The 21,831-nt window shown below is 39.5% G+C and overlaps 1 protein-coding gene across 1 annotated transcript in view; it reads left to right on the top strand.

Moving 5' to 3' along the window:
• The window catches only part of LOC121589849 (CCR4-NOT transcription complex subunit 6-like), a 91,950-nt gene extending 70,996 nt beyond the window's left edge, over nt 1-20,954 (top strand). The window contains exons 5-8 of the mRNA XM_041909036.1: nt 16,806-16,874; nt 16,957-17,063; nt 17,136-17,341; nt 17,415-20,954. Coding sequence (XP_041764970.1) covers nt 16,806-16,874; nt 16,957-17,063; nt 17,136-17,341; nt 17,415-18,198 — 1,166 coding nt within the window. The 3' untranslated portion in view covers nt 18,199-20,954. The remainder of the gene's footprint in view (nt 1-16,805; nt 16,875-16,956; nt 17,064-17,135; nt 17,342-17,414) is intronic.
• Nucleotides 20,955-21,831: the final 877 nt, after the last annotated feature.

The following is a 21,831-nucleotide window of genomic DNA, read 5'->3' as shown; positions in this document are numbered from 1 at the left end:
TACGTATTTTCTCCCCTTTTTGTATTCTATGTTTCGTTGTTACGTAGGGCGAACAGCAAGATGAAGGGTACAGGGCACTAACGTTAGATAAAGTGTCTTGTGTCTGTCAGTGCTTTTTAAATAGCAAGTTTATTCTTCCTGCATTCGATGCTTTCCAACATAAATGCGCCAAAGAGATCTGCGCAAGTATTACTGCTAGACAATGGTATTATCGAACGTCACAGGCAATCAAATGGTGCGACAATTTAATTAGATCCTCCTTGTGCAGTGGTGAACCAATAACAATGCCATCCATTTTCATGTCACAAAAGAAGATTACTTTACTTAACAGAGTCTTAGTACAATAACAATCAATATAAAAAGCACTTTCCCTCTCTAGGAGTATTTCTTTGGACAAATCTGTGCGCAACTGCAACATATATGCTTCCTAGTGTTGGTATCTGGTTACCTGTTATCACAATTGTTCTGAATTTTATCTAATTTTTTTGTTGCCTTTGATAAATACTGTCATTGATTTTTTGTAATGTTCCGATTTGCTTGATTTGCCTCATTTAATGATGATTATTAGAAAGAATTCGAATACTTCTTCTTCGAACTAATTAAAATGCAATAAAAACACTACAACCGACCATGTAAAAATGGGACTTAAATCCATTCCATTCAAATTGGGTCGCTAGTCCTTTATACGCCCTTTTCTCAAAAATCGATTTCTCTTGTATCCCTAAAATCTTTAAAATATCCATCATTATCCTTTGATTATCATGCTTGCTCCATTCAAGTTCGTACGAAGGTTTCAAAAAGACGAAACCATTTATCGCTGTCAAATGCGCTTACAAAGATCATTTGATATGGTTTCGGTTTTGTGTTTGTTTCTGTAGCTCCTCGATTTCATCTCTGTCTTTTTCTCTCTCTCTCTATCTCTTGCTGATTCTAATATATTGCTCTTTTATTCTTCGTCTAACTTGGTTGATACGCGATCAGTGGATCGAACCATACGGACTTTCGTTTACCATCCGAGACAGGTTGCGTATTTGGGAGTATCGCTCTGCAGGGGCAAATTGTAATGATTTATTGTTTCACGTTTCACGCTCCGAAACATACATTTCAGCCGATATCCCCTTGGGTTAGCACCTACCGCTCATTCATGTTCCGTCCTGTCCACCTAGATAACCTTGTTCAGCTTCTTTCTGGAGGCAGGTCACGCGCAAAAGAATGTGTTAATTTGCAGCAAAGCCAGATGCTGTGTTGACTGTCGGGTGACTCCATTCCCTTCCTTAATAGTGGGACATGATCAGGGCCTTAACATAGACAAATCGCAATCGCACACATTTTGGCCATGTTGGGAATAGATTTATGGGAATATTTTTCCAATTCATTATTCGATTCTTTAAATTTTCTTCGGTTCCGTCCCTGCTAATCACTGACTAATCGAAGCTATTACAAGCGCTTGGTGTCGCTTGGGAACGCATCCCCCTCCAAGGAACGTAGTCACGAGACTTTCGAACTGTTTGACTGCCGATTGGATGAAAAATGTGTTTGTCCCACTTTTGCAGCGGCAAGGTGTGCAAAATGAAGTTGCGAAAGAATTTAGTACCGTTTAAATTTTGTCTAATCACTATGGTAGCATCTTGTGTTTAGTCATTAATCATATCGGGCACCCTAAACAAGACTTATGTTCGATCGTGTCGTTTGGGTAGACAAAAAGAATAGAACTTACGTTTGGAGAATGCTTTACTCCAATGTATCATGACATATTTTTAATTAAAACGCAATATAACTAGGTAATTTGTCTCATGGTAAAAATTCATTATTTGTGGTATGTAGAAATGCGCCTGTTTGGTCGCAATTTGATGATATAAATTGTAATCAAACTTGAAAAGCGTTCAAAGCGGTAAATCTATATTCAAATAAATGTACTATTTGCTGCGTTGCACATTATGAACATGGGCTTTTTTTAATATCATGTTGAATTCATAAACAAATTGTCCATAATCCAATTTTCCTCAAAGGAAGGCGCATCATTCACTTATCGGCAAACCCCACGTCAGGACACAATCAGAGTTGAATGATGCTTCAACGCTCCAAAATTGACACTGACTGATGAGCCAAAAAATAATGCGAAAGTAAGAAGAATAATGGTTCGTAAGATGCGAGAATATTATGGTGTTTGTATGTTTTTTTTTGTCCTGTAAACACAAATTGCTGCAATCGATCCAGTATCGAATGCGTTGTACCAATTTTAACTTACGCAAAAAACAAAAATAAGTAAATAAAAAAATCTCATTCTACGATCATGATTCCTCTGATACTTGCGAGTTATTTTAGCTGTCCATAGAAGATGTGGGTTGTGTCGAAACATCATACTATTCATGCAAACGTTTTGGACGCCGCTTGTGCGGCAAAAGGGTTTTTACATACGACCAAATCGGCTCAAAAGCACTCAATCGTATTATTTCTTTCGCATCACAGAAAAGAACGATTGTACAGGCGTGAGCACAACTTCATTTCGGCTTGTGACAGCCTGTTTGGGCCCTTTATATTAAGTTTCTTGAGAATGCGGTGTGAAGGAAGTGGAAGTGGTCGCATGTTTTTGTTGTTGTTTTTGCTTGGTTTTTGTAAAAAAGCACAATTTTTGTAGTTCCTTTTCGGTTACTGCTCACTGATTATTGTTTTTTTATGTGTTTATTATTACCGCCTTGTATGAAGCCCCGGTTCGGGTACGTTAAAGATTCAATTGTTCTCGATGTGACATTGAAATGTTCCAAATTGATGTGCGTTCCATTTTTTTTCTTTTATACATGTTGTATCTAAGCTACAGTGTTGTTAAAGATCCATTGAGTAAACGTTACACAAGTGACTTGCGTTTTTTTTGTTATCATCAAGATCACACAACAGCAAAGTTAGTTCATCTATAGGTTTCGATGATTCTGTTGTACGTAATGTTTATAATATAACACTTTCAACGCCTAACTCAAACATCGACTCATAAGATTTACGTTTAATAAAAAAGATAACAATCTACAGTATTTGAATATTTGAACATATTTTCTCTGTTTTGTTTTCGGTGATAAATTATATCTGCTTTTAACGCAGTGCGCAATATAAAAAAAACGATAAAAAGCATTCCTTTTAGGCATATGATATAGTATTCTCCCTTTGCAGAGACGGTAATAACGAACGCACTTTTTAATTGCTTTTATCCTTTCACCTCTAGCTTCTTTCCTGGCACCACCTTTGTCCCTTCCTGTTAACCTTCATTTGATCGATTCACGTCAAAAGCATTTTCTCGGCACGCAGCGTCACATAATTACACATTCCTAACGGTACTTATTGCAGCCTTAAGTGCAACCATGCAACAGATCTCTCTGCCTCATCCACGCAAAGTGCAATACCTTAGCTACCACATGTTCTCACTAACCAACACTAACCTCATCGGATACAATAAGGCACGAGCGATAAAAGAACGTGCGTGAAAGTTGTTTGTCCTTGAATCGTCCTGCGTGTAATGCTAGCTAGTGCCGCTGGAAACGGTACCGCGTATTCATTCTACGGTTGTTTCATTTCTACCGACCCCGAAGCTAAATGTCAACGATGTAATGTGATCAAGTGCATGCATATTTTTCCAAGCAATATAGCATGACCATTTCATTGCATGTGTACGCAAGTAAATATAAATAATATAAAATTAATTTTGAAGTGATTGATACGCTGTGCAACAGTGGAGCGTCAATCAATTTTTAGATATCATAAACTAGAAAGGACATCAACATCCCCAACTTCTTTATCATTAAGATGATTAGTAACATGATTATTTTTTACGATTATTTGTCACTTTCCTATCAATCCTAGGTAATTCTATGGCACTACCCTAGGTAATCCGACAGATTATCTAGCAATCAGTTTGTGAAACCAGGAAAAAGTCGTAAAATATAGTTCACTGTCTTATTGCTAGCTACTTTAGGATTAATTAGCTGCACTTAAAAATGCATTGGGTATCGTTGCACATTTAATTGTATCTGTTGTGTTTTACTTCTTCTTTTTACAAGGGGTTTTGTTGCAACAACAGCCAGAATAATTAAATTGTTGTCGTGCTTATCTGATCTGAAAAGACGCTACAAAACAGCCGCAATATTGTTGTAATATCAGCAATGCTTATTGTCCTGGTTGTTATATCAATGTATGTTGGCGGATTCACGAATGAAGAATGATCAGAATGTACAAGTTGATGCTAATAATATTGCAACCAAACATGGGTGCAACAATGTTTAACGCTTTTTCTTGCTGCTTCCATCGTTATCGGGCAGTATTGATCTAGGCATGAAATAGCAGGCAGTAAGAAAATACGTTGCTGCGTTGCCATTGATCGGTTTCAAATAACATTTCTAGAATTTCGCTGTGGTATTTTTTCCCGAAGGTAAGCCTTCTCCTATGAATGTCTCTCAAGAGATGGTTCTGCACGATAGCAAATGATGATGATGAATAACACATCGAGTCGGCTGCACTTTTATAGACGAAAGATGTCATCGATGTGATAGGCGATGAACGTCAACGGACGAAAATGTTATGTGATAAATGTGATTCTATACCACCCAATCCCTTCTTCGTCGTCACTTTCTCTCCTACTGCTCCGCAATAAAGAGAAAGATGAAATTGTATGCGTAAATATGTGTGAGAGTGGGAGTGTGCGCAATGTTTGCGCCCATTTCTACGGTGATGGTAACGGGCACGCCTTGCTCATAAATTAAATCGACTTCGTATCCGAACACATCCGCTGGCTGTTTCGTTCCACATCAATTGTTTACGGGATCGGCGATATATTTTTTTGTGGAATATGTAAACCTACTCGTGCATTTTGCATCCATACCAAAACAATAGACAATAAAAATTAATCGTTGATAACAGTGTTTGGGTGAGGGTGGTGCGATGGCGGTGTGGTAAAGGGCAATAAAAATATAGGTGAATTAAATCCGTACAACTAAGTAAAGCATGTATCGTTTAAAACACACCAGTAAAAATGAATCATTAGTGTGATTGCTTTAAGTGTTTATTGTATCTTATCAATATAACGTAAATTATGATTGTATTTAAAAAAAAAAGAATGTAATCTATAGAACATTACTGCATTGACATAAATAGTTGAAATAACATGAACGAACGTAAAGAACAAAAATTATATAATTGGAGGGTTAACGTCGCTTGTCAGCCATCGCAGGGCAAAACCGGTGCAATTTACGATTATAAAAATAATCTACATAAATCAAGGCAAACGATTCCTTGTTTGAGTAAAAGTACATACGATGATTTCAATTAAATTTGTTGGAAAAGCAATAGTCTGAACTAATAAAAAAAAACAAGATCAGCAAATTATGCCGATTTTTTTTTTATTTCGTTCTTTTTCGCAAAAATCACGATCAACGACCACCTCGCATGCGTAAAGTGTTTAATTCACTCAGAAAACTTCAACATCAAGGGTAAGCATCATCAGGCGTAATTGACTCTCAATTACTGTGATCGCCTGTAATCATGCCTCCAGCCCCGAAAAGGATGGGCGCGAGTTCATCATTCTCGCTCGATACTTAACTCTGTCGTGAGGTGTGCAAGTCCTGCTGTTAATGGCGACTGCTCCAAGTAAAACGCAACGATGGTCGCCGAGATGAGCCGACGCCGACGATTAGTTGAATCATCAATTGCACGCTGCACGTCATTATTCACCTCGCAAACGAGACCTAGAAAACTCGCGCTGAAGTTGTACTGCCATCAATCAATCCATCCAATGATGTGCGGTGCAATATGTAGGAACGATTTTACAATTTATTCCGCGGAGTTGTTGATATATTCGTTTTCTTTCTCTTTCTGTTTTGTTTGTTATATTTATCCTTAACAGTTCTATTTACATACACGCTTTTAGTACACATTTGGTTGTATCGTGAGTTATTGAGACGCTTTTTTATCAAGTGAAGAATTTATTGAGCAATATTTAAATCTTCTCCTTCTTTGGCACAACAACCGTTGTCGGTCAAGGCCTGTCTGTGTACCCACTATTGAAGTGGGCTTGGCTTTCAGTGACTTATTGTTACCATAAGCAGGATAGCCAGTCCTACGTATGGGGGCACGGTCTATTCGGGACTTGAACCCACGACGGGCATGTGTTGTTGAGTCGTACGAGTTGACGACTGTACCACCAGACCGGCGCAATTTTAATAATACGCAGATTGTAATATTTTAATATTACGCAGAAATTCTTCTTTAAAAAAGGATGGAAGGCCGTGTATATTGCACTTGGGTTGTGCAGTTTATTATTCATAACGTGTCCGTTCTTTACGAGTCGTCAAAAAAGAAACAAAAAGTGCTTTGCCATTCCATCATTCATCGTGCAGACAGGTTCAATGTAATCTAGAGTCATGTTTTGATTCAATGAAACTTCGTTTTGTTTTTGCATGTATGTAACGGTATTGACGATCCTGTTGGAAAACACTTGTTTTTGATTATTTGCAATTGCTACATATGATGATAGTTATCATTAATTAAGTCTTTCTTCCAGGGTTATTGTGATTTGAGTTTTTTTAGTCTCACAAAAACTATAGCTTGGAAATAGTAGTTGTAGGTGAGAATATTGTCCAGTGCACAGAGAATGTCTTTCTTTCCGCTATTTTCAAAACATTAGCAATTAATATCGCAACATAAAAATCTGCACAGTGCTGTACGGAATCTTACACAAAGTAACACTAATCCTATGCTATTACCCAATAAAGAAGAGAAATTTTTACCTAAAAATAGAATCGTGAGCTCGTTGACGGTCCTTGTCAACAGAGCAACGCTCTTCCCTTTTTTGAAAAACTCTTAAAGATGTTTCAAATTGTTCAACGCCGCATTGCTTTTATTGTCCTATTTATGGTCTCCGCTTCGTAACATTTGTGAGTGTTTTGCGAGCTCATTCCTACATACACGTCAAACAGGATCCATTGGGCAAACTCTTTTGCAGAAACTTACGTGTGCATGTGTGTGTATTTGTGTCGAAATAATCCTGTAAGCAGACGAATAAAGACGTGGTCGTAGTTCAATGACCGAGCAAGCAAACCGCTCCCCGACGTATCGCGAATATCTTAGAAATGTAGCCTCGTACGCACTTATTGTGGTTCCCAGTGTCCGTTGAAGGGAAATTGAAATAAACCCCATCAAAGGCATAAAATTAATCCTACAAGTCTTAAATTAATTACCGAAACAGCGAGATGAAGACGCCGCACGAGATAAACGATAATGGATGGAAATAGGGAAGGGATAAATGAAGGTAAATAAAGATAAAACTGCTATGTTTAGGGCGATTAGAAAACATCTTTGACTCTGCACATTTGCCTTACAGTTTATAAGATGTCACCAACCCTACGGCACAAGCGTTATTGATTGAACATCAATTGATCTTAATAGAATAATTAATTAAAAACAGAATATTTCCGGATAGATAGCGAATTTGTTTTCTGAGAAATGAATGTGATATTTATTTGCAAGAATTTTAATCTTTTAGACTATCCCTGTAGCCGTGCGCCACAGCAGAGTACATGATCTCGGTTTGTTGACGTTAATATCTTTTTCATTTCTTGTCAGAACGTGGATTTACGATTGAGCTATGTTCTAAGGAATGAACATAAAGTGGAGAAATTAAATGTCTACCGGTTAGTTTCGGCAAATTTAAAAGAGACTAGCATAACAACTTGACGGCACACATAAAATCTTGACCCAAGAGTCAGTCAAAAGTGCTTGCTTGAAATTGGAGGCTGCTTGTCAGATTATAGCAAGTTCCAGAGAATTCATGCTGCCGAGAAAAGCTAGGAATGAAAAGGTGGTGGTAGAATAGTTCTAACGATACTTGTAGCATGAATAACATTACGAACCATTTGGCTGGCTAGTTTGATAGCCTTTCTATACGATCGTCTTTCTAGTGTCGAACTTTAGAGGTTCGTTTCGAGGGCAATTTGGGTTTTATGCAACTTAGGTTATTACCTGCTCTGGCTTGCTTTTCTATCACAAAAAGCATTGTAAATAGGAAATTTGCACTCATTACGAGGATACGAATAGCAACACGATTTGAGCTTTTCTCCTGAATAAAAGAGAGAAAGAGAGAGAGATAGAGGAGAGAGAGAGAGGGAGAGAGAGAGGGAGAGAGAGAGAGAGAGAGAGAGGAGAGAGAGAGAGAGAGAGAGATAGAGAGAGAGAGATTTATGTATCCAAATCATTAGCGAAAAGCTTTACAAGATTTCAGCTAACACAGCAGGAACAGATCGCATTAAACCCTTCTCTTTTCTTTACAATGAAAAGCGAAATCAAACGCAGGTAAACTGCTCTTTTAGGAGCAAAAGGCAGAACAATCGTTTTCCATTTCTTAGCTCGAAAAGATTTTATCGTTCAGGTGTCAGCGAAGCCATTTAGTATCGCATTTACGGGGTATAAACTAACAACAAACATACGATTGCTGGATGGATCCCGGTGTTTTTTAACGAGATATAATTAATCGTATTTTGCTAGTGATGGGATCTTATTGAACATGGTCTCCGTGTTAATGAAGTGTTGATAGTGGATTAGCTGATTTTACTTCTAAATAGAGTTATAAATCACAAGAATTATATCTTCTTATGTGTTATGTGTTTTGTTGGTAGTAACAGGATGACTCTGCATAACTTATTTCCATGCTGTTCAATTTGCTTTTCAGCAAACTTTTATTGCTAAACAGATCGATTTGCGTAACCAGTGAAGCATTTGTTTAATGTCAATAAATTTAATAAATGACTTTTATTATCTTAAAGCCTTCCAGAACTACGAATATTGTATTTTACTCGTGCTGAATATATTATTTTGTATGATGCGTGTATTGCGCTACCAAGTAGCCAGTCGTGTCATATTGTTCGCATCGTTTCTTGATTTACACGGCTGCACTTAAAGCCACTGTCAGAATCTGTTCCTGATAACTGTGCACTGTATGAATGAATATATGCTAATGATCCTCACAACTGTGGTAGCTACTAATGTTTTACATTTATGAAGGGTTTTTTTTTTCATTTCAAAACAACATCTCTAATTGGCAAGACAGTGTAGCTATAAATGCAGCAATTGAATCTTATTAGTTATTTACAGCTTATGTGGAGTAGCAAAAGTAGTAGTGATGACTTAAATACAATGGATTGTCTGTGGATGTTTGGCATTGCTAGAATGCGAATACAATAATTACAAAATACTCGTATACAATACAAGATTCATCAGAATTGAAAGAATATCCAGAACACTTTGAGAACAAACTTTAAATATGCGATACTTGAAGTATAAAATAAACATACTAGTGTGATCATAGTTAAACAAATCAACAAAACTTTTTATAAAAATATTCTGTTAGAATGTTTTTGTATAAGCAATATTTGAGTAACTCGATTACGATTGATTGATGAATGCAAATATAATGGCTTCACTCGTCCGCGTAAAGTTTCTAATTTGCTTTTTGTTTATCAAAATGTGCATGCATCGTAAAGTGCAATCTGCTTGACCCATCCCCCACCACTCATCGAAAAACTGTAGAAAACGAATAACATGTCCGACACAATGAATTGGATTCGAAATATAAGGCTGATATTTCCGTGTTTCCGTTAGATACTTTAGTGATGTTACAGAGATGTATGGATTGATTAATCATCTTGTTAGCACACTATAACTTGTAAATTCACTGTACCATCCGTTCAATACCGAAGGCTAGTTAAAGCAGCGTATAAAGGAGAATTCCAAAATTTGCAACACTAATGATGGTCCGATCGCCTCAATACAAATGCTGCTGTTACATAGGGGTATTGGAGACTCAAATGAAGCTTAGATTCATCGTTGATGTAATTTGCGGTAATGAGCTGATCTGTGGTTAATAAAATTTGACCTTGTCCCTTATGTGATCTGGATTACTGAATAACAAGGCGTTTGATCGTTATGTCTTTCGTTGCAATATATCAAATAGGAATGTTGAACTTTTATCATTGGAGTTTCTGTCAGTTAGTGGCGTATAGTGGCCTAAAAACTGCAAAAAAGCACACCGGCTCGATAAAAAACGCATCAATACAATCAATAGACTACGGATTGTTCCTTAAAGCGATGGATCACAGATAATTTAGCACTTTAAACGGCTTATAATATTTGAAGACATATAAATTGAAGAAGGTTTCACAACAGCGCACCTTTTCGAGGTAAGGAGATGATGATTAGCCAGCACCGCGACTTACTTGAGCGAAGTAATGCAGTTTACGTTGAGAAAACTCTGTGCCTTGTTGTGGAGGTCACCTGTGGCCCTGGAGGTGGTCATAGCATACTGCTGGTTATTATTGCCATCGCTCCGAAGGCGCGCATTAAGCAACTAAGGCAACAACATCCGGTACAAACCGTCATCCAACCGCGCTTTCTATGATTTAGATTGATTTCTCTTGTGCGCCATAAGAAATGCGAGAACCAAAGAAGGATCATGTAGAGGAGCATTAAGATGAAGATTAGAGGAATATGCAAACATCATAATTTTCGCCCATGTTTCTCGCCTCAACAGTTGGTTCTGTTTGCGGGATGGTTGAGATTTCTTCTCCGTTGTAGCCTGTGTTAGTTTACACCTGAATTGCCCAACGGGTAAGCTTAACGTGAAGGAATAATAGAACGTACGACAGAAAGAAAGTTTCTTGCTCTGTAATATCATTCAGTTCGCGGCCTTTAGCCATTTTGACGCTATTGTGCCCCGTCTATCAAACTCCTCGCCTCTCCTATCCCCTGCAGCAACACGCCGTTTCTGTGGCTATGCTTATGTTGATGCTAAGCATTGGCAAAGATGAAAGTCAGTTGAGTTTATTTTAAAGCATCGCAGCCACGTTCAGTGTGTTTGCAGATGTTTCGAGATTTTTATTTAGATTTTGCCTTGAACGACGACGCTGCACTTCTCATTTTCTTACCGGTCTTTTCTTCTCCTTCTCTGCACCTCTGTCTTGAAGGTGAGATTGAGAAGGTGAGATTGAGAAGATTGTTTTGCTCTGCATACAATTCTAACACCTGTCCTGTTCCCCAAAGTAAGTAAGTGTATAGACGGCGCTTGGAAGAGTTCGCCGAGTGACACCTTCGCCTCATAATCATCGGCCTGGAATCAAAATGTGTAACTAGCTTATAGTACGGCTTTGTCTTTCTTCTCAAGCTCTTTCGCCGTGCTGCGGCAAGGCTTTCACCGAAGCCAATCAGCCAGCTGGAAAATGGCAAAATGCGATCAACAAGCAAGTACATAAATAAATAAATGAGTAATCGGATACGCGATTTTGCGGATCATTTTCGCTGGCCCAATTTTCACTTCGGTGCACTTTTTTCAGTAAATCCGGATGTTACCCACAGCACAGTTGCTTTTGCCTGCTGCTGCCTTGGGAGATTTTCCCAAGCTGATTTCACTCTCGGTGTGCACTCTCGGCAAGCAACGAATGTTGAAGAATTGGGGATTTAGTAGAAAACGCTAAATGTTATCACCACCAAATAGTACGAGTACGAGGATTTTAACCAACAATTCAATTCGTTTCTCTCTCGGAATTATTCATGTCCCGTATGTTTAAAAAGCTTTGTTGAAATACAGCAAGTAAACATGCGGTGCTCTACGATGGCTCATTTTGTTTTCTATAAAGCTCAAGTATGTACAATAATGAAGGATTGAATTATTGCGGACAGTTAAATAAAGGCAAATGGTTCATTCCATTAGTTGATAGTTGAACTTATAGCATGACGTTGTCTAAAATTATGTGCAGATTGTATTCACCTGATAAGTTTACGACACAAAATATATTATTTATATCTTTCTTTAATAATCAAACTTGTAAAATCGTCGATATTATCTCTACAACTGTAAAACGATTGGGCAGTAAAATTGCGTAGAATATTTGCCATGAGAATAATTTACACAAATAAAAAGCTAGTTTATAGTACTACTCATGCACAGCTTTGAAGAAAAAGGCATCGAACGTGTTCGGCCCACGCCTTTTCAAACACACCGACGGAGGGATGCATTCTTATTCCGTTGTGGTGTGGTGTCACTCTCGACGAAAATTGTAAAATGAATTGATCCCTTCCTTCTCCAGGAAATGCGAAACAGCAAGGTATGCCAACTCATTACCGGCGCTCTTTTTGAGTAGGAATGCCACCCAGCAGGATCTCCTCTGCTTCCTCCGTACACCCATTTTTGCAGTGTGAAATCGTGCACTTAAAGGTGCGAATAATGGGTAATACGCGAATGTACTCAACGATGGGCGGCACTGGTGTAAACCAGAATGGATGGCGAGAGTGATTCATTTCATGTCCACCATCAATTAAGCTATAAAGCACTCTAGTATCTTTTTAATTTTAAAGACAGTTTTTTATGCTCGACGAGAGTGTGCGTGGTTGCAACGTGCATGAAAACGTAGCTAAATTTGCTAAAAAATGAGAACACTAGCAGAAGTCTCTGGACAAAGACTACCCAAATGTCACTTCATGAAAACGCTTAAAATATTATTATTATTATTATTATTATTATTATTATTATTATTATTATTCTTTATTTCTTTATTGTTTGCCTTACTGGGCTTTACAATTTTTACTTAAAACTAGGGAAGGAGAATTGAGGGATGGGAAAGGTGTGTGGAGAGAACAGTTTAGGACGAATCCAGTTAGAGAGCACGGATGCGGGAATTAATTATATATTTGAGGAATCACTTATAATTTAAAATTTAATAAAAAAAAATCATTTCACTATATATAAACACAAATATTCCTTCAGAATCCTCCTTAAAATTCTTCTCTTGGTGGATGATAAAAAATAACGCAAATATTTCGTATTGTATTGATGCTATTACTCTGAACTAAGTTCTGAATGTTTTGTTTCTTTGATTGTTGTTTTCACCACGTGTGAAGCAAATTGCATTTATTTACCCCAGTGTATGATAATTGTAATGCTGTTTATCTTGGTAGTAGTCACACCTTGCAAAATCGCGTAGAGCCCGACTTGTTACAAGGTACGAAGGATTGCTACCGATTAACTGCTCGAGCTATCGTATCTATTTCACGCCTAGCCCTTCATTCCATGCCTGATTTGATCGTGCCGGGCAGTGGTTTGGTTCTTCCGTGTTTTTCAACCATTGCACGGGTTGTGCAAAATCGAGAAAGGATGCTCGACTTTTAGAAACGATCAACTAGCTGGATGCACTTTACTTCTACTGAACCATCGGTTGCATGAATTGCTTACCATTCTCCTCTTTAAGGGGTTGATTTCAACATGGCACATGGAACAGCACCAACATCGTCACACCTTCTTTTTTTTTTGCATAACCCTTAGACAACACATTCTTGTTGTGGGGTTTGCTTATTTTTTCTACCTGTTTCTTCTTTCTGTTTCTGTTGGTTAGTACTGGGTGGGTTGTATCGAGACTTGGGTTTGTTTTATGAACAATTTTCGTTTTGAGTACTCCCAAGCACTACCACCCGGCAGCCCCTGCAGCTCCAAAACCCGATTTATTTATTTATCTGATTGGTTCGCTAAGCAGAAGCATCACGTTAATTACCGGCAAGCGCAATGATGTTATCCGTCAAGCCTACCGGCAAGCGTTCCTGTGGGTGGGTGCGGTGTCCCTACCGTGCCGCGAGCGTGATGGAATACCAACTACCGCGTGTTTAGGTGTGCCGCCCAGCAAACACTCCGATTGCAACAGAGTTTCTAGTTGTATTTCCCACTCTGAACCACTTCATTGCATGCGCTACGCTTTACCTGCCAATTAAAGTCTAATATTGCTAAGGTTTTTTTTTATTCTTTCTTCCCTCCCTACGTGGTTCATCCCCTGCACCCGATCCTTTGTAAGAGTTTTTCCTCTCGAAAAGGAAAGCCATCCGAGTTTACCTTGATACGAGTCTGTCCCACAATTTGCTGTTAGAGCGTAAACAAACCCATGTTAGTGCTTCGTAACAGAACAGAAAAACAACCACAAGCTACTTGTTACGCGGGACGAAACAAACATGATCTCAGGCGACAAATGACACTCTCTTAAAACCTTCCGGTGGCTGTCTGTCGACGGGTCCCCGGAGCCAAAGTCTCACGGACTGAAGCTTATCTCGAGACAGCAATTCACTAACCTTTTCCCTATGTCATCCTATTTGTACAAAACCACCGAGGTAAGGGCTATGTAACGGAATAAGCCAATGCCAGCTCCACTTGGCCAGGCTAGGAGGACATTCCCTCCTCTCCTGCCTGGCGTGTTGTCACTGGCAATAAAGCTAATCTTGGCAATTTGTTGTTTGTTTTTTTGTTCTTGCTCCGTTTTTTGTTCATTGGACATTTTCAAAGCGGCTGGTTCCGCCAACACACGGTTGCAATTCCTCGTGGTTATTGTGGTCGGTAACAGAGTGTGCGGCGCACTTCCTGGCTTGGCTCTCTGTGTTGCTCAGATTTTGAAGCCCAGAACAACTTAACCCATTTCTATACGCCACTATTTCCGTTCCGTCGCCTATCAAGATGCATCTCTTCTGGTTGATTTATTAGGCTCGGGGTTATTAGTGCAGAGCGACCCAGTTCTGAAACGCGGTGGTGGTTAGCTGACTACCCTTGCTGACTACAAGCCGCGCGCCGCCTTCCAATCGCCACTAGTCATCGCATCGAAGCATGAAAAGCTAATTGCTTGACCTCTTGGGTTCAATATCTGTCAAAGAAATATACTCTCCAGTGGTCACCATTTTTAAAAAAACGATAGGTAGATTTCATGAAAACTCAATAATTTTTTGTTTAGTTTTCATTTTTCCTTGGTTGGTACACATCTTATCCTAAAGACACAATGATAAATTTCATGGACTAGTTTTGCATGCGTATTGTTATGACATGTACTACTATTGGCACGCTGCGACAAACTACACGAAGCACGCCTATCAACTACCGTGGCTAAAACTTTAGATGATCCCTTTTTTATCACACCTGATGTTCCATTGTTTTCGAGCTATTCAGTATATTTCGATTAGCTAGTTATGGCAAGATTTATATCCCTTACCTGGAAAGCCACTTTGATGCAGAAAATCACGGTGCATAGCAGCAGCGTGGAGGAACAAACATGATAAGATCGAAAACCATGGATTACACTTAACACCACCACTACCACCACACACGAAGCCTGCAGCAAACGCATTTAACACATTGTGAAAGTGCATAAGGTGTGCATGATGCATTTTTGTTTTATGGTTTATTTTGAACAACGCCTATATCAATAAATTATCTTCCGCTCGTATATCTACAGCAGCAGCTGAGCATGTGGTGATTTGCGTTTCGAGAAAAGCGACTTTAAGTGATGCGAAGTAGTAGCAGCCACACCAATGGATAGCTTTTTTACGACGTGGTAAACGATTGCGCGCTACAAGGAGAACAATCACGGTCTGTACGATCACAGGTTGTTGACATGTACCTGTGGGTGGTATAGGGATGGCAACCTGCGAGTAGCACCTGCGTACTAATCGTCCGGTTGCTCGGTGGAACATTTGTAGCATTTAAAAAGTCTGGAACAAATCACAAATAAAACAATTTAAGCACATATGTGTCTTCGTTCAGCATAGCGTCCAAAACTTCGCCATTCTAATTTGTCCGAGGGCGATCACCCTGACACCAGAAAGTGTGTTACTAGAGCTAATCGTGGGCCGCCGTGCATGGGTACGCTCAGTCACACACCTTAGCAACCAATTGCGACAAACACAGTTCCATACAAGTCAACGTTTAAGAAGACAAAGAAATGTCATAGAAAAAGATATATCCGCCAACGTAAGTTCCCTTCTGCGCCGTATGCTATTTGACCCATCATCAGCATTTTGCGACAACACAGCGTCCCGGACCATCATCCTACGCAGATTTTACGTCAAGGGAAGATTATTTCTGTCTGCCACCTCAAACGTGGCATGGGGCTGTATTAGTTTCCTGGAACAATTCTAAAACCGGGAAAACATCAGTTGTCGTAAGGGGTTGAGTAACATTTCCTGCTATTTTCTTTTCACCGCTCATGCTCCGTTGCCAGTGAGTAAGAGACAGAGGCGTGACGGGAAGCGCAAAAGCCTACGATTGCCTCCCAATGCCCCTATTGTTGTATGCTTTAATTTTAACAACTTATTTTCCGCCCATTCTACCCATTCTAGTGTTTAATATGTGCCGTTGATATAGATAACTTCTTGCTAGCACGACGATCCGTTTTGTTTGAATGTCTAATGTTGAATGGAGCACTTTGGCTTAGCTGCCACCGAATGGCTAATGTGTGATTTCGAAAAATATTCATTACCCGATCGTTTTCTTCACGCCTTAACTTAACACTCCGCCAAAGCACACAAAAATATTGCTAGGAATCAAACAATATTGTTCATTTCGCTTTTGTACACTAGACCACAAAGCAAACGATCAACACACGATCACCAACGGACAGGATTAATAATCATCCAATTAGTAGAACAAACTGAAACGAATAATTTATTTCACGAAAAATATTTATTTTCAAGCACTGTGCTAATTATTTACCAGGAAATTGCTCACAACTATAAAATCTAGAATTGGTGTTAGGCTTTTGAGTATTCATCATTATAGGTTTTCAGCGTTCATAGATGTAAGACAAGCGTTAAACTTCCGCTGTCAACAATTTATAACCTACGTTTGTGACGTTGTGAACATGGAGGAATGTACGTGGCAACACATTTAGTTGCTAAATTATTAATAAAACTAAAAAAACTCAAATGGGTCAATATGATTAATATGCTTTTTTGTTGTTGCCTTTTTGTAATTCCAGTTACGGTAGCTCCTCCACCTCAACGACCCTGGATCCCGCTAGCCAGACCGAATCGCAACCGGGGTGCATGTAAGTAGAACATTTCAATATGTTACGATTTACACGCATCTTCTCATGTCTGCAATAACAACTGTTTCGTTTCTTAACCCAGGTATATTCACCGTCATGTGCTACAACGTGTTATGCGATAAGTATGCGACGCGACAAATGTATGGCTACTGTCCCAGCTGGGCATTGAGTTGGGAGTATAGGAAAAAGGTAAAGGCATTGTGGTCAATATACTGTAACATGAATATACTCCATACTAAACTTTCACGCAATCTCTTGCAGGCTATTCTTGACGAAATACGACATTATGCGGCGGATATTATCAGTCTGCAAGAGGTGGAAACTGATCAGTTCTTTAACTTCTTCAAGCCCGAGCTGAAGAACGACGGTTATGAGGGCATTTTTTCACCTAAATCGCGTGCTAAAACCATGTCGGAGGCGGACCGAAAGTACGTCGACGGTTGCGCGATCTTCTTCCGCTCTGCAAAGTAAGTGCATAAACCATCTGGCGTTGGGTAGACACCATGTTTTGTTTATTAAACTTCTTATCTGCTTCCCTAGGTTTACCCTGATCAAAGAGCATTTAGTCGAATTCAACCAGTTAGCTATGGCTAACGCGGAAGGATCGGATAACATGCTCAACCGCGTGATGCCCAAGGACAACATCGGACTAGCTGCGCTGCTTAAGGTGAAGGAAGGTGCATGGGAGAGTGTGTCGTCAGAGGCGGCCCAAATATCGCAACCGATTCTAGTGTGCACCGCGCACATCCACTGGGATCCGGAGTTCTGCGACGTGAAGCTCATCCAGACGATGATGCTGAGCAACGAGCTCAAGACAATACTGGACGAAGCTGGGCTGAGCTTCCGGCCGGGACACAAGTTCGATGTAAATAACGTACAGCTGGTGCTGTGCGGTGACTTTAACTCGCTGCCAGACTCGGGTGTGATTGAATTTCTAAGTGCCGGACGTGTATCAATGGACCATCAAGATTTCAAGGAGCTGGGCTACAAATCCTGCCTGCAGCGTATATCAAATTGTGATACACCAAATGAATTTACTCATTCCTTTAAGCTAGCGTCAGCGTACAGTGAAGATATAATGCCATATACAAATTATACATTCGAATTTAAAGGTATTATCGATTACATATTCTACTCGAAGCAGGGCATGGTGCCGCTCGGGCTGCTCGGTCCGATCTCGCCCGAATGGTTGCGGGATAACAAGGTGGTCGGTTGCCCCCATCCGCACATACCGTCCGATCACTTCCCGCTGCTAGTCGAGCTCGAGCTAATCCATATGCCAACGGCGGGCGCCCAGCCGAACGGGTTGATCGGTCGAAGGTAGCAATAAAGCTCGGTAGAGCAATGTATTAGCGCCTTGGCAGACAGAATGTGACATCGTGCAAAACTGACTGCATAGTACGACCTCCGCCGCGAACACATACCAGCACCACCAATCACAAAAACTCAACCCCCAGCAGGAAACATCATGGTACTCTCCGCCCCTCTTGCACGCAACCAACAGCAAAGTGAGGAGGTAACGACACTATGAAACAAACCGTAGTGTATGAAGCAAAGCCGGAGAAAGCACTTGTCACAATGGCAGACACTAAGATCAAGACAATTTCCTCATCGAATCACCATTGTGCAGACACATTCGTGAACTGCAGACATTATTCATCATCACCTCTTTGCAATAACAGTGAAAAGTGCTGTGTCACGATTGGCGGACACATGCAGCGCGTGTGCGCACACGCATTACACCAGACCGCCGCCGATCGCCAAAAGGCATTAATTAATTGTACATTAAGCAGAAACACTCGTACACATTGCACTCGCGCGCATCTATATTGATACTGATATGCAGTTATTGATACTGAATTGCGAAAACAGTGACTGTGTGCTCGAAAAAAATGACAAAACGGCAGAAACGGCGCACAGTTTGGGAGATAAAGGAATGGAGATGAAGGAAACAAAAAGCTGCAAAATGGTAGTTTAACGTTATGCAATACAGCGCAGCCACTACGGCAAGGAACTACATACAGAGATGAAAATGCAAGAAAATGGACGCAAACTAGTAAATAGCGGGTAATGTAATAGCAGTGGAAAAAACAAGGGACAATAGTAAAGGCAAACATATAACAACAGCATGATATATAAAGGCGATTTTAAACAACCGAAGAAGCAAGTAAGCTACGGAACAATTGTGCAAAACTCTTTCATACACACGGCAACAAAGCAAGATCGCATCGTGAACAAGTGAAGTATGTCTCTCAAAACATTTGGGGAAAACGATCTACATAGCATCGCTACCATCAATCTACACCCGTGAATGGAAAATGCATACAAGATGATGTGAGATAATGAAAACAATGAAAAAATCAAAGACTCTACTACTAAATACTAAACCAGAATGTACAGAATGACGAAAATGATAAGAATAGAAATGCAAACCTGCACAGAGAGAAAAACTACAGTATGACAACAAACAAACAAAAAAGGTTCGAATCTCAGCTTTAAACGAAACGAATGAAGCGCACCACTGCAAAGCAATGCTATTTCGTAGCATATCGGGGCGGTTTTACGTCACGGTAACGCAACAGCCTCAGAAATTACCAACTATCTCTATTTTCCTCAATCCACCTGCACGGCTTGGGAAACACCATGAAACAAGCCGATCTCCTGGATGCTCGATGCGTTTTACTATTTTCGTCATATCCTCCTTTCTATTTTGAAAGTATATTTTTCAGATAAAGTTAGAAAGGATTTTTATTAGTTTTTCTCCACCGTTTCATATTCTTCACAACCGCTTAAAGCCGAGACAAGAACCATCAGGATCAATTTTGCAGAACACAACATGAGCAGTGTGTGTAAAGAAAGATATAGTGATTTTTCCTCTTCATTAAAAGCACTTTATTTTTGGTACATATACGATGAAGGGTTATTTTTTATTTGGTTAGCCAACATTGTAATTTCTAACGGGAAAAGCTTTATCTTTTGTTTATTTTAAGTAAAACCCCCTTTCAATCGCTCTTCAACTCAAGCTTTCAACGGGATCATAATGCATTTTTGTCCGAGCAATTTTTTTCATCTGGTGATTTGTATCATGTTAATTCTTATTACATACGAACAAAGAGATTGTGCTATCATGTATGTGTAGGACTGTTTGTCTGTTTTGAGTTTTTTTTAAGTAGCTCGTGAGATAAATCTTCCGTTTTTAGAAAATATCCATGGAAAATACCACCCAAAAAGAAGAAAAAAAAGCATACGCCTTGCCTGGATAAGTGCGTAAGTGATGTGAGAATTTAGAGAGTGATCTTTTGCGAAGAACAACATCCAATCGAGAGAGAGAGAGATGCAATTGTAAAGAACTGTGGAGCCGGATGTATACGACCATTTGCAGAACGGTTGTTAGAGGTAGACAGAGAAAGGAAATGAAAGTAGTCAGAAGGCGAAAGTGAAGGTAAAATTGTAGAAACGTATATCCGTAGCATTTTAAGGCCAGGATTATAGAAGTAATAAAAACAACACCTAATGAAAATGATGAAAGAGTGCATATTCCAATCCGTTGGAGTGGAGGGCAAAAGATCGTGCTTCTCCTCCGGCGGAACTGCTCCACTGTTGCAAGGATAACCAAAATAACAAGCCAACAAAAACGATTCAACATAAGTCGATAAACGAAACATAGATCAATCAGAGCGGTACATAAAATAGCGAAACTTTTTTTTATGGAACATGAATGCATCGAACATAAGCATTATTCAAGCTAGGTAATGTTTATATGAGAATTCTCCTAGCTTTCCACACACAAACCATTCATGTGTTGGTAACAATAAGAGTACAAAGGCAACAACAGAGAACAGAAGGGACAAACGGAATGCAATTCACTTACGCCAAACGATCTTTACGTAGAAAACAAGCGACGTAAACGTGTTGATAAACGGCTATTCAATTGAGCAATGGTCTGATTCCTCACTAGAAAACGAAAATAATCAGTAAAATTGTCTTGAAAATTACACCTTAAAAACATCAAGCGTAGCGTACCACATGAAATAGAAGCAACAATCACAAAAGAAGTTTAAAATTGAACCGAAAGCAAAGAAAATTAATCAAGAAAGGAATACGGCAAGTGAAAAATAACGTTTTTTAATCGTGTGCGATTCACTTCTCAGTGATTCGCTTTTGTACAGGTAGCGAACATCATCATGATCCGTAAGCGTATGTTCCAAAGCCCCGATACATCTATCCGGCATTTATGTGTGCCGAGTTATGTGACCGCGTTATCGATTATGAATGAAAAACAAAACTGACGCAAATGGTATGCTTTAACAAAAAAAAAACTCCCGTATGAACTGGAGAGACAGTTGATAAAGATATGTTTTAAACACGATCGCAAGTAACTGTAAAATCTATCACGCTCATCAACAACTTCTTTTTTATACGCGACTATCATCACGTAGGGAAATTTGTACAACCATTTCGAATGCGCCTACAGTAACGTGTTTTGAAGATCATATTATGCGCATGCAATTCTGATCCGAGTGAGCCATGTAATTGAACACGTTGCGTTGCGAATTATGTTGTCATTTCTATAAGAACACGATCATCCGTTATTGAGGAACTTTCATTTTTGAGTAAGAAGAACACTCACCCTATGCGAAGCAGGCATTGTTTGGGATTTCCCCAAAAAAGAAAGATAAACGAACTCTAAACGCACATGATTGTAGATCCTCACACGATCGTAGTAACACATCGAACGTTGATTGCATGCCGGGTTTGTTTTTAAACAGTGCAATCCAATTGTATAGATTATGCACACACACACATACACATACACACCCACAGTCAGCGGACGGAAACATTAAATTAACAAAACTATTATGGAAAAGCGTGTAGGTAATTACTCTGGGGGAAGCTATCCCATTACTACGATACAAAATCACAAACTACACGCGTATTTGATGCTCTTTATCGCATA

The sequence above is a fragment of the Anopheles merus genome, chromosome 2R (assembly GCF_017562075.2).
Source record: "Anopheles merus strain MAF chromosome 2R, AmerM5.1, whole genome shotgun sequence".
Classification (NCBI taxonomy): domain Eukaryota; kingdom Metazoa; phylum Arthropoda; class Insecta; order Diptera; family Culicidae; genus Anopheles; species Anopheles merus.
The sequence above is the reverse complement of the archived record's forward strand: the minus strand, read 5'-3'. Positions and strand labels throughout refer to the sequence as shown.